The sequence below is a fragment of the Malurus melanocephalus genome, unplaced genomic scaffold, assembly GCF_030028575.1.
Source record: "Malurus melanocephalus ecotype Western Australia unplaced genomic scaffold, MMel_1.1 scaffold_246, whole genome shotgun sequence".
NCBI classification, from domain to species: Eukaryota; Metazoa; Chordata; class Aves; order Passeriformes; family Maluridae; genus Malurus; species Malurus melanocephalus.
This window is the reverse complement of record NW_026623478.1, coordinates 863,608-876,386: the sequence shown is the minus strand read 5'-3', so window position 1 is coordinate 876,386 and position 12,779 is coordinate 863,608. Positions and strand designations below refer to the sequence as shown.

Here is a 12,779-nt window from a genome sequence, read left to right as displayed (position 1 = left end):
TTTAGATAACCATGACATAATAATGCTATTTACAGCTCACAACTCTGTGGCTTCAAATTTGGCTATGGTTTGATGCAATCTTAATTTGATTATATCATGCCCTTTTCTTCCTCACTTCTAATGAGGAGGTTTGGCTTTGTAAATGTTAATGAGAGCTGCAGTTCATTGTGTTGGATAATATATCATTGCACACTTTGATGGGACCCTGATCCATGAAGTCTTGGAGTGTTAGAAGAGAGAAAATGGAAAATAGTTATTCTGGGGGTTTAGAGTCACACCAGGAGTCTGGGCCAAACAAAATATTTGGGTTTTTTTTGAGACTCTTTGATATCCTACTCAGAAACAATATGTCCATGCCRTGGTCTGAGGGATAATTTCTAGAATGCATTATAAAGTTTGACAGTGTTTTATCAAACAGGAGAAAGAATGGRTATACCAGGTGCCTCTAGTTCATACAGACAATAAATAAAAGGTTTCCATCGTACGATTCCACCTGTCTTCCCAAAAAGAAGCTTTCTTTCCCTCTTAGCAAGTGGTTTTAGGAACCCAGGAAAGGAAATGACAAATTATTCCAGGCTGTTCCCTCATGTCACACATGACAAAAGGAGTGGAAATCAGCTTTTCTGCTCCTCCCTCCACAAAACAAGATCTGGGAAAAGCTTTAAATGCAAAATACCGCTGATCTTATTGTCATGTGCCTTTTAGTATATTGGTCTTGATCTCCACAGAATAAACTTGAAGCAAACTGGGGTGAAATACTCTTGTTTTTTGCCTGTATCTGGGGATGATGACCTTGAAAGTCTGTGTGGTCTTCTTGATTTTGCTAATTGTAATAGTATTGTCCATTGCAACTTTTTCTTGCTTTTTATTCCTCTACCTCTCATTTTCATTGCAATTATTATTAATATATGTTTATTTTACATGTATTTTAATATATGTAATATAATTAATAATATATAGTAAACATATATATTTTACACATGTTTAATTATAATTAGCATTATTGCTATTATTATAATCTCTTCTTTTGTCTCAATTATTAAACTGTTTTTATCTCAATCCATAGGTTTTACATTTATTTTGATACTTCTCCCCACCCAAGGGGGATAMTAGGGGAATGAGTGAGTGGCTKTGTAAMACTTATTRCTGGCTCAGGTTAAACCATGAAATGCACACTTTGATTTGCCTGAATTTCGGAATTTGAATTTCCCATTCTGAACTTCTATGATACATGGAAGCAGTGATATAGACATACAGAGTTATAAATGAAAAAGGAATCTCTTCAGGCCCAAGCAGATACTTCATATTGGTGTGCTATGTCAAGCATGTAATTCTCAATAGAAAACCTCTTTTATCCTTAATTTCCAAGTGAGGCAGCTCTGTGAGGAGCAGGAGAAGTACATGGTGTGAATTGCCAATCCTCTCCACAACACGTTTTTGAGCAGATATAAGCAGCCCACATTAACAGGATGCTCTCATAGGCCAGATAACATGCCCCAGGAAACTCAGGGTCTTTTCATGAAGAAATCAAAACRTTCCAAAAGAGAAGACAGACTTCAGCATTAATTTAAGGCTTCATGCTTGAAAATACTTTTTTGAGCTGTTTTTCTCAAGGTATTGATTTTTCTTTATTTCATCTTGCAAAGTGTCTTAATGGTTGACTTTGTAGATTGCCACATTTTGAAAAAGTCACTAGGTAAATTCCAGTTGGTCAACACTGGCTCTTTCTGGGTAGCTATTCTGCTTTTGCAACTGTCTAACATCGGATTTGGCTGAGGAGGGCATTTTTCTGTTCCCTACTGCTTATAAAGGTAAAGGATGGATGTTGCAAAAACAGGGATTGGACCCAAAGAGTTCCTGTGTTAGTCTGTGATAAAATATATTACATTAATTATAAAAAAATATAGAAAAATAAAAGAAAAAAGAATTTTTCTTTTACCTAATGTCGCTTTCCCAGACTCGACTATCATCCAAATCTTCAATAAACTTCTCCCCTTTCATCCAGTAGATTAAAGGACTGACRTCTCCACTGTATCCAAAGAAAGCTCGGCAGGTTAGATTAGCAGAACCTCCTGTTGCAAAGAATGCAAAAAAATGTGTTTATTTCAAAATTTAAAATCAGTTGCTTTTAAAAAACCAAACTATTCATAGAGATCCTCAATTTTTCAGCTGCTTTGAAATTTTCAAGAGTATCTATTTGTCAACACTGGGTTCAATACATTTTCTGAAACTAAATAAAATAAAAATGAAATTAAATTATAAATAAAAATAGGATTTTTTTTTTTCCCAGTAAATTTTCTGTTTGGTAAGGAAATCACAGACCATGTCTTTTCAAAAGGAAATAACTTAACAAAATATTTTTATGTTTTCTCTGGAAAAGATAAAAGTTAGGTAAAATGGACATCCAATCACATCCACGTTAGTTCAGCTTTGTAATGGTTCCTTCAAAGAGGCTGGTACATTCCTCTGGAGTTCCATTCCCAAGGGACATCTGGTAGAAAGATGTGTTCATTATTTTAGCAGGGACGTTTTAAACATTGACACTTGATAAAAACACATGTGAACTAATTCTGAACATTGTCGGCCATAAGAATGGGAAGAACCATCAGGTGCATGCAGCAAGGAGCAGAAATTTCATATATATGCACAGAATTACTTATTTAACCACTGTAGTGAAGATTTAAAAACCTAATATGCCTTCACTTTGATTATTTTCATTATGGAATCACTGTGTTTGCATGACTTGTTTCTGGGTTTTCATCTCATGCACACACAGGGATTGATATAGAACCTTGAGCACATTTTGTGTGATGTGAAAACTGGATRAAATAAGAGAAGACACACAGCTGAAGAGTTCCCATTCACTACTGTAAAGAGATTTGTCTCAACATTCCCCAGCTCTTCTAAACTGCTGTGTGCATTCCTTTAGTGGATAATCACACAATGACTTAAGTTATTGTTGGGATTTAAGGAATGTTTTCTTCTCCCCTGAAGAGAGCATTTTTTCATGGAGTTTATATTACTGCTGAAACCAAATTTGTATTTGATTTGCACTTTCAGTTTTTGATTTTTGTATTTTAAAGCTGACCGACCACAACTCCTGGACAAAAAAATAAGAAAAAAAAAAAATCATCTGTACCAAGATGTCATAAATCCATCTGGGTTCAATGAATTTCCTCAAAAATACACTGCTTTGGGCCAGGACCTGGTCCTTTTCAAACATACATTATTAATATTTGTATATCTTATTTACTTTTTAGCAYGGAAACAAATGCAAGATGCTGTGCAACAAGACAATGAGTAGTTATTAAAAAAAATCTTATTTATCTGAAATGATTAACGGTTTTTTGTAAAAGCATCTGACTGTCTAGCTTGAACTTTCATTTCCATGCCATGAAAGGTACAGAATCAAATGTTTGTGTTCAAAAGGTACAACATCAAGGCAAGTACCATCCCTGCTACTTTCACAATCTCTTTTGGAACTTTAGGAACTCATTTGATTTTAGCCATTTCATGAAGGTTTGGTTGCTGACACACCTTTTGCAAGCAATGCCTGCTAAGGAGGAAAGAGTATTYCAGTCTTGAAACCAGGATGGAGAGAAGGGTCTCATTTGTAATCAAAAAGCACGAAAAGGAATGTCTGAATAATAAGAAATTTTAATAATCCCCCATATTCTAGATAAAAGTTTCCCAATGTACGATGAGTATCTTCAGCAAGAGGGCAAAAATCTCTTTCTAAGGACAAGCATAGCTCCTGTTTTCACACCCCAGGGAGTGATGGCCAGGACACCTCCCTGCAAGCTCCATCTCTTCACAGCTCAAGAAGTGCCATTTGAAATCACTGGGGGATTGATTTTTGCAATCTTGAAGCCATTTGCAGGGAATGAGATGAGCGTGGGGACACCACTTAATGTGRGTCAAGTGTATGAAAACCTGCAATGGAACATGATAAATTTCTTGGTTCCTTGCCCAGGACATGCAAACCCAGTTTCTTACAGCAGTTGCATTGCAGATATATACAAAATAAAGGGTTTTCTTTGTTTGTTTTTGGTTTTGGGTTTGCCTTTTTTTTTTTCCTTTGGTTTTGTATCATAATTGTGATACTTGTGAAAATGTAAATATAAAACCTTAAAGGATTATGAATATCTTGGCCACAGTGGAACCTGTTCATTCTTGAAATGAGAGAAGGTACCTGCACGTCTAAAGAGAAAGCAGGCTCCTGTGATAATTGGATAAACCCTGTGGCATTATCTACCAGACTTAGAGGGAAAAGAGCTGCCTAATGCATCACTGCCACTTCTTGGGCTTTTTCCAGAGCTTTCCTACCAAGCCAAGGCCCAGTTGAAACTTTATAGCTTTTAAGAGCTGGCAAGATCACAGCTAGAGGGACTGTAACTTGTGGCCAATTTATCTGTGATTCAGAGATTAGACACCACAGGTGCTGAACCATCAAAGCTCTGCAGGTTCCTGAGCTAACAGGTACCCCTGAGAGATCATTCTTGCTCTGAGTGGGCTTCTGAGACTTTTACAGGTGAATATTATGAGCGTAGTTTTGTTTTTTTAAAAATAAACATCTTCTCTTAAGGGCAAAAAATATTAAAAAAAAATGTTTGTAAGATTAAGGCTGCTTTCCTTATTAAATCCTCAAAGAAGTTTTGCCCTTAAATAAAACATGCAAACGTATCTTTAAAAACAGAATCTGAAGTTCCTCTTTAACATGAAATAGTTGAAACTGAGAAATAAATTAGGAAGGGTGTAATGGCAATTAGGAGTAGTGTTGACTGCAGTTACCCAGTGAAGGCCATTAGCACGCTGGGRCTTTGGCCATAAATTACCTGCCCTGTCTGCCTTGCCCAATGCTCACAAGAAGCCAGTGGGAAGTTCATTCAATATTTTGGGAGCAAAATCTCGATCTCTACTCCAGAGCTGCTGAAATGAGAGCGAGTGAGTGTGAGCTGTAGGAGGGGATGCATTTTTTCCCTGGAAGTGCATCTTTGAAGTGAGCAGATATGATCTCKATTTTGGCACAGAGCAGCTCCTCTRCATGGACAATCTRCTTTTAAAAGCCTGCAGACTTGTAGAAAACATGCAACATATAATAAATACAAGAGCTGCTTTGCCTCATCTTTAAGCTAAGGTATAAACAACCTGTCAATCAATTAAAAGAAATCCCTCACAGTTAACCYTAGGCAACAGTTTCCCTCCGTGTGTTTTGTTTACTGAGAAAAAACAGAGATCTGAAAGTCATAAAAGTTTCATGAGTGGGTATATAATGATTTCTATGCCACCAGTTTAAATTTTTCTGTAAATACTGGATTATTACAGTTTTGTAGTCTATTTTTGAAGGATTCTAAATTCATATTTTAAATTTATTAAATGTTTTCAATTAAATTACTAGGGAAATTAATCTCTCCCTGTCCCCTTTGGTGTGAGATGCAAAGTTACACCCTGGGTAAACTGCTTTGTTTTGATTTGGGTTTGTTTGTTGTGGTTTTTTGTTTTGTTTTGTGTTTTTTCGATGGACCCTGGAAAAGTCCAAATGCATTAGAATAGAATTATTAAGCAAAACTTACAGAGCTGCTATTTTTATTGGCTCCCCCTCAAAAAAAAAAAATATCCAAGCACCTTAAAGAAAGTATTAAGAGAAAAATAACACTTTTGACTTTTTACTAAAATTATAATTTTTTAACTATGAAGTAAGGGAATAAAGGCAAGCAAGAGAACACAAAAGAAGAAAATCCAACTGCATATTTTTCCATCACCCGTACTTCTGACGATGAATATGCTCTTACAATATTGAGWTTATTTTTGTAAAAGTTGGAATGTGTAGCACTGCATGTTCCTGCTGCTCACTGTGATAAAGTCACACTGTCAGCTCAAGCCAACTGGGTTCAAACTTAATTAGTCAAAAGCTCTTTGCCATCCAAACCGAGACCAGTTTTTGTTGCACAGTACGCTTCCAAGTAGAGCAGAAYGCAAGAAGAGACCACAATAAGGTGTTCTTCCTTGGAACCAGCAAATCCCTTGAGCAGAACAACACAGATTTWWWWTTMWTTTYMTGAATTGTCAACATTTGGGRCGCTTTGCACACTACTGCTATGGGGGCCTRTACCCAGCAGAGGGCACTGCCTAACTTCCAAACATTATTAAAATAATAAATTCCTAGTGTGTAAGTTCTAATTAAAAACATCAGCCCGCTAAGAACGTGCTGGTTGTAATTAGCAAACAGCGAATGCTTTGTGGTTGGTGAAATGCCATCTTGTATGGTCAGCTGAAATCCCATTTGTGCCATCACTCGTACACCATAGAGCACCTTCCCAGCCTGAGATTTGACAGATTCTTCTCTGAAGGAAACCATTTCTGTTGGCAGCAATGTAATGATCAGACATGCTCCCCAACCTCTTTTTAGGAGATCTTTCAAAGACGTATTTTGGAAGATATTTTGGAAGTTAGATATTTTGGACGTGTTTGAGTGACATGTTCAACATCTGGTAACACCGAGGGCCAAAAGAGTGAAAATGTTAAGTGCACTTAAATGTGGGACTTTCTTTTATTGCAATGYAAACAATTTATAAAAAATATGTACAAGAAATATCTAAGTAATAGATACACACTCACAAGTATGCCATTTATTTGTAATATTATTGTCTCAAATGAAATTGTAAAAGGCTAAGACAGATGGAATCAAAATCTTGCATGTAAGAGTTAAATGCTATTCTTTCCATTCGAATTTGAGAAAAAATACTGAAAAAAAATCAGTCTTCCACGAGGAGGGTTGTGAAAGCTGTTAACTTCCTAGGTGTGACAGATCAGCATTGGCAGAAAATTGGTTTTGCCAACGTCATCTGACAAGGCCAGCGGGCAGGTAAATATCAGCTGCTCTCATTTTCAGAGAAGTCTTGTGTCCTAAAAAAATTCAGCAGTTCTTGAAAACCTTTATGCAAATGTCATTAAGAAAAAAATAAATTAAAAAGAAAAAAAAAAAGAGGTACCATATAGTTTTCAGCTGTGACTCGATCATATGATCATACACTGCTGATCTGTAAGAATTCTCTCAGAGCAGGATGAAGTGCAGAGATTCCTCTGGAATCTTCCACAAAGCACCACCTGCTGCTTTCTGCCCTCCAGTTTACACACATATCCTTGTATCCTGATATCTTGTACACCCTTAACATAATGTAAGTGTCTTGCTGCATGTTTCATAAGGCAGATTAGGACAAATTTTAAAAAAAAAGAAGACAACAAACCAAAGCTAAAATAAAACTGAGCAAAGAAAAAAATACTCTTTTCTGAAATGTAACTGCAACCTGGGAACTGCAAAATTCTATTTTCTTCACTGAGTAGCAGTTTTTTCAAGTTTTTGGCAAGCYATTAGGTCTTGTATCCCTACAATTGTGAAGATACAATGTGCAAATTCCCTCTGCTTTGAATTCTGTGCATGTAAGTCTGAAAGGCTTGGTATAATCATTCCACTAAATGTTATCATGCAAGCATCATACAAAGTGCTGAATGTGATTACACAGCTATATTTCTTCATTAATAGGCCTGTCCATATTTTGCTGTGGTACAGAGTGGAATTTTGATTGGGCTGGAATCTAAATCACATTTTGAGTAAGTCCTTCAGGCCAAAATTGTGTAAACTTAGAGTGTGCAGTACCATTCCCCCACAATGAAAAAACATCAGCAGAAGGTTTTCAACAAGACCAGAGAGTCATTGTAGTTTTTGACCTTTTATTGAATTTGCAAATATCACTATTTATATGAGAGTTTAAACAAATCCCTTCCTTCAATTTCTGAGGGATTTTTTTTAAGTTGTAAAGAAAAAGAAAGCCTACCTCTGTTTCATTAAATTTTTCTTTGTTGTTCTTTTTACTAAGCAAATAGTTCTCATTTTCCATAGAGCTAAACTCATTCACCTGCTCATAGTTACTTGTTACCATATGAAAAGCCTTTTGCCTTCCAGGGTTTCCATCTGCTGAATTCCAGCTCAACAGCAGAACACCTACAGGAGGTGTCTGTGTGTTCCTGCAATCAGCCCCAAGAAATTGAAGCCTGAAACACTTTACAAGGCATTGAGCTGAAATATACGTAACAAGATCTAACTATTAAAATTTTSTAGTGGGCTGATTTGTAGCTTTTGAAGGAAAAGCAACCAAAATCTTTTCTGCTCTGAATGGTCCCCAGCAGCAGGACTGTCAGAGAGAGAGAGAGTCAATGAAGACAGCACCCACCAGAGCAGACTGAAGAAAAAGAAGTGATGKATGAGACTTGGGGCTCAAAATGTCCAGAATATCTCTCAGGTACGTAGATTGTTAAACTTGCCCTCATTTCACAAGAGGTAACAAAACCCCTGAACCAATAATCTTGATTTTCCTAACAGCAGGCCTCTCCTCTTGATAGATGGTAATGTCAGGCTGATAAATTAGCTTTTCAGTGAGTATTTTTCTCTTTCCTCTTCAGAAGTAGAGGCTGGAGTGGGAGACAAYTATCACAAGTATTGCTATAGAAAAGGAAAGCCACTGCAATTGTTTTACGAGCTTGACTTAGAAGCTTCTATTTTCTCCTTTATTTAACAAGTGCATTTATAAACACTTTTKTACTGTGCCCTCTCTGTGAGATGAAAAGATAATTTCTATTTTAAAAGCTTAGCTGTTTTTAGGTATAAGTCACAAGAAAATATCCTAGGTAACAAAATCTCTCCAATTGAAAAATAAAAGAAGAGAGGTGGTTCTAAATGTCAAACTTCACGTTTGTTAGCTCTTACAGACTGATGCTTTGGGAGCTTTAAATCGTTCATACCATGCACACCTTTATATTGTTCAGTGTTTTGTTTCCGGATTCTGTTTAAACCACACTGCCTTTGATTATGGTGGTGTGGTTTTTGCATTTTAATGATGTTACATGGTAAAAAAAACAACCTTAACTGATAGTCCAAAAATCCCATTGCACAAAGGAGTCCATAAGGGGTCCCAGAAGGGGCTGTGTGGCCTCTTCCTGTGCCTGAAAAGTCACCTGGGGCTGCCACTGCCCCTCAGCAGTCTCTGAAACCAAGAAGCATTGTGTCTTTGGCTTTGTGAAGTCCTGCTCTGGCTCATATTTTGGAAAACTCCTAGAAAAACAGAGGGTTTTCCTATTTAAGGTCATCACAATTCAGAGAGTTTATATCAGAAAAAATATTAAAAAAAAATAATCTATGTATGTTCCTCTGAAAAGAATATATACTGAGAAGAAATGCAATAAGACCTGTAAGCTCCTGGAGTTCTGTGGGTGACTCTGGGCCTCAAGAAACTACAAAGCTCAAACAATATTTCTAATTAATTTTTCTAAATAATTTTCTAAATAATTTAGTTAGGAAAGACATTTCATGTCTTTCACTATATATTTCTCATCCCAAACAGAACCCAGAGGTAAAGCAGCAGCAGGCTCAGAGGGTGATTTCAGTGGCTCTCTTGGTCAGAACTCAGGCTTGTTTCACTGAGGAACAACCTGAATAACAGACAATACCACAGCTCCCTTTCCACTTTACTTTCTTTTGCTTGTGAAAACTGTAGATGTAATCGACTTTTTTTATTTTTTTTTTAAATCCTGAAGAGTGTTGTTCCAGCACATAAAAGGACTCAAAAGTCTTGCTGTAGAGGTTGTTCTTTTTTTTTCCTAAATCCTGTTTTTCTCTTCTTTGTGAACAAAACGTAGTGGGTTTGCTTTGGTCTCTAGTGGGTGTTAGTCCATGACAGAAAATTCTGCTCATAAATCATCCCAACCAGTACCTTGTCCATCCGCCCTCTCAGGTGCACTGCACAACACTTTCTGTACAAAGAAAAGCAGATGATGTTCTGGATTCTAGGTAATGGTGAATAACCTACTTATTTTTACAAAYTTTGCAAACAATTAAATATGTCAGWTCACACTTAAATGYAAATATTAAAAATCTTAAGGAACAGACTTGTCAATTCAGGTTAAATACAAATTCAACTTCTTGTGGCTACTTCAGCCCCCCAACTGTTCATYTAGCTGATGTCTTTGGACATAGAATTTAATGAACAGCACTAGAAAATGTGTTTTATTGGAATGTCTGAGAATAGCTGCTCTTTAACTGCTTTGGAAGGAGGGAGTGAAGTGTTTGTACTATCATTAGGTAATTTGAGTGCATGTATCAAATTCTCAGCTTTGGAGTTACACATATATACTAAATAATAAGTTGTGAATTCATTTTCCATTGGTCATCCTCTCTCTCCTTCTTTTCCTTTCTTTGCTCTTCTTTTTCCTTTCTTTTCCTTCTTTTGCTTGCTATAAGCAAATATACCATGAACTGAGTAGGCTGCAGGGAATTATTTGGGTAAGAAGGTATCCTGAAAAATGCTGTAAAGATGGGCTGCATAAGGAAGATTTTTTTAAAAAATAGAGCTTTTGAAAGTAGCCTGAAGAGTGTCACAGGTGAGTACTGAGGAAATTGAGACTCCAAATTATAAACAAATAATTAAACACTGTATCTTCCTCTGGTGTTCTTTCTCTTCAGGACACACTGAAAATATTAGCAGTTCTAAGATTTTAATGAATTTATCTGTTCTGTCAGATCATATGATGGAAAATGTCATTTAGGAAAGACCCAGACTAGTTTGACAAACATTTGAACAGGGAAAACTACTGCTCCCATGAAGCAAWGTGGCACAACAGGATAAATACAATTGAAATAAACCACATTTATTATGCAAATAAAAAAGACTTTAATTTGGTTAAAAAATACGTGAAATCACTAGAGTGTTCAAATTTTCACCAGGAAAGCCATTAAAAAACACTGAAAATTGAAGCCTCGATGAACTGAACCTACAGATTACTAAGAAAACAGATAAATAAAATCAACAACAACTTTCAGTTTTAATTCAGTARAGCCTCTGAGGTAGAAAGGAATTTTATGTTTATTTATACCAGATTTTTCTATGTGAACAAAATAATGAAAAAGAGTGAGATATTAACACAGTTTAAATGTGCTTCTATTTTAAATCATGGTTTTCCCACCTAATATCCAGAAGGGGACAGAGAAAATATGAATTCTTAGCATAATCCTAGAAAAAAAAATTGTCATTTAATTAAATATCATATGGACTAATATCTGTTTATATAATTTAAAAATCCTAACACATCAAATGTTTCTATTGCATAAAAATGGAAATGCGTGCTGTTCCTAACAGCATCAGATTTTCAGCTTTTACACAGTAGTCATTCCATCATGTAGTCTTTCTGTTTCTCTTGAATGTGTTAGACCCCAGCTTTCCTAAGAAAACACTGAAACAAAATCCATTAGAACAAAACCCTCTCATTCAAAAAGATGTAAATGGAGAAACTCATTTGCTGTACTCCTGGACCATGCACAGGCTGCAATAATCCACTGCCATTGATCAGCTTCCTTTCYACATGAAAGGCAGACAGGCATTTTTTAGATTATACCTCAATATAATTGCAGATTGACAGACAACTCTTAGTGAAGGCAGCTGCACRAATGCCACCAATGGAATAAAAAATCCATCCAGCACTACATATGTACTTAAAGGAAAAGAGGCAAGCATGAATTCTTGATGCTGTGCCCTACTTTCTGACCTGTGGAGCAGGTGGAGCAGGAGACCTGAATCACAACAAGAATTCCCATATGGAAAAAGATTTGTCTGGCCAAAGGCAGGATTCCTGCCACACACTTCAGTGCCACACATCTCCACCCTCCTCACTCTGTATGGAAACTCCTTTTCCATGGCAGGGYCTGACTGCTGCTCCCAACCCCTTCYCMCACTCTGAGCTGGGTGAGGACCTGGGAACTTCATTTCCCTCTGCAGATTGTAGCTATTGCATCCCATGGGCCAGAAGGGAGGAATTGTTCTTGTACTCCTCAAAAAAACCTGCTCAAGGGCTGGCTGCACGTTGGCTGTCGCTGCTGGCCAAACAGTGACAAAAAAGAATAGATACAAAACACACAAAAGTGGGTGAAAAAAAACAGAGAGAAGGAAGTACTTTATTGTGGGACAAACCTCTTTTATCTATTTGAGCAACCAGAGTATACATTTGTGTCAAACATACATTGGTTAAGAGACAGCTGTTTAATTAGTAATCAGAACATAATTGGTGAGTTTGCAAAAGCTACAGTATTAGTAATGTTTATAATTTCCAGTCACCTGCGTTATCAATTCTACATTCCAATCTCCTTTTCTCAACAGTAGCCAAGGATGTGTTATTCCTCCTCCATGTAGGCTGTTAACACTCCCTTTGTTTTCCCAGGCCTCAGTCATACACAATAATTGGCTGAGTTTCAGAATCAGGGCTTGTGGGGCCACTTTTTTCCCCCACAGTTGGCAGTCACTCTTTAACAGGAAAATGACCTGGCCAAAATGGAGATACTGCAAGAAGAAACACAGCCTGCTGTCCCCACCTGTGTTTGAAGTAGGTGCATCATAAAATGTGAATCTCCCAAAACAACTTCCTTCTCAAGAACAATTAATCATCAAATTATTTTGGTTTCTTGCATATTTTTGTCAAGAGGAGATACTCTTGAATACTGGAAAGTCTGAACAGCAGGAAGGAGGAAATTATTTCTCTTCTTGCAGCGGCCATGTGGGCCTCATTTCTCTAGTCCATTTTCATTCTCCTTTAATTTCCATGGTTGCACATCAGAGGGTCCTGACAGCAAAACCGAGACATTTAGGGCTCCTGTGTCTGAGGCCAAGTGCTTGAGGTCAGCAAGAAAGATATTAATCCTCTTTACTTATTTAAATGTGAATTTCCTGAACAATCTA

General features: G+C 36.8%; 1 protein-coding gene across 1 annotated transcript in view; it reads right to left on the bottom strand.

Moving 5' to 3' along the window:
• Window positions 1–12,779, bottom strand: part of IL1RAPL1 (interleukin 1 receptor accessory protein like 1) — a 577,918-nt gene that overhangs the window by 22,627 nt on the left and 542,512 nt on the right. Inside the window, 1 exon segment of the mRNA XM_057375343.1 lies at window positions 1,921–2,072. Coding sequence (XP_057231326.1) covers window positions 1,921–2,072 — 152 coding nt within the window.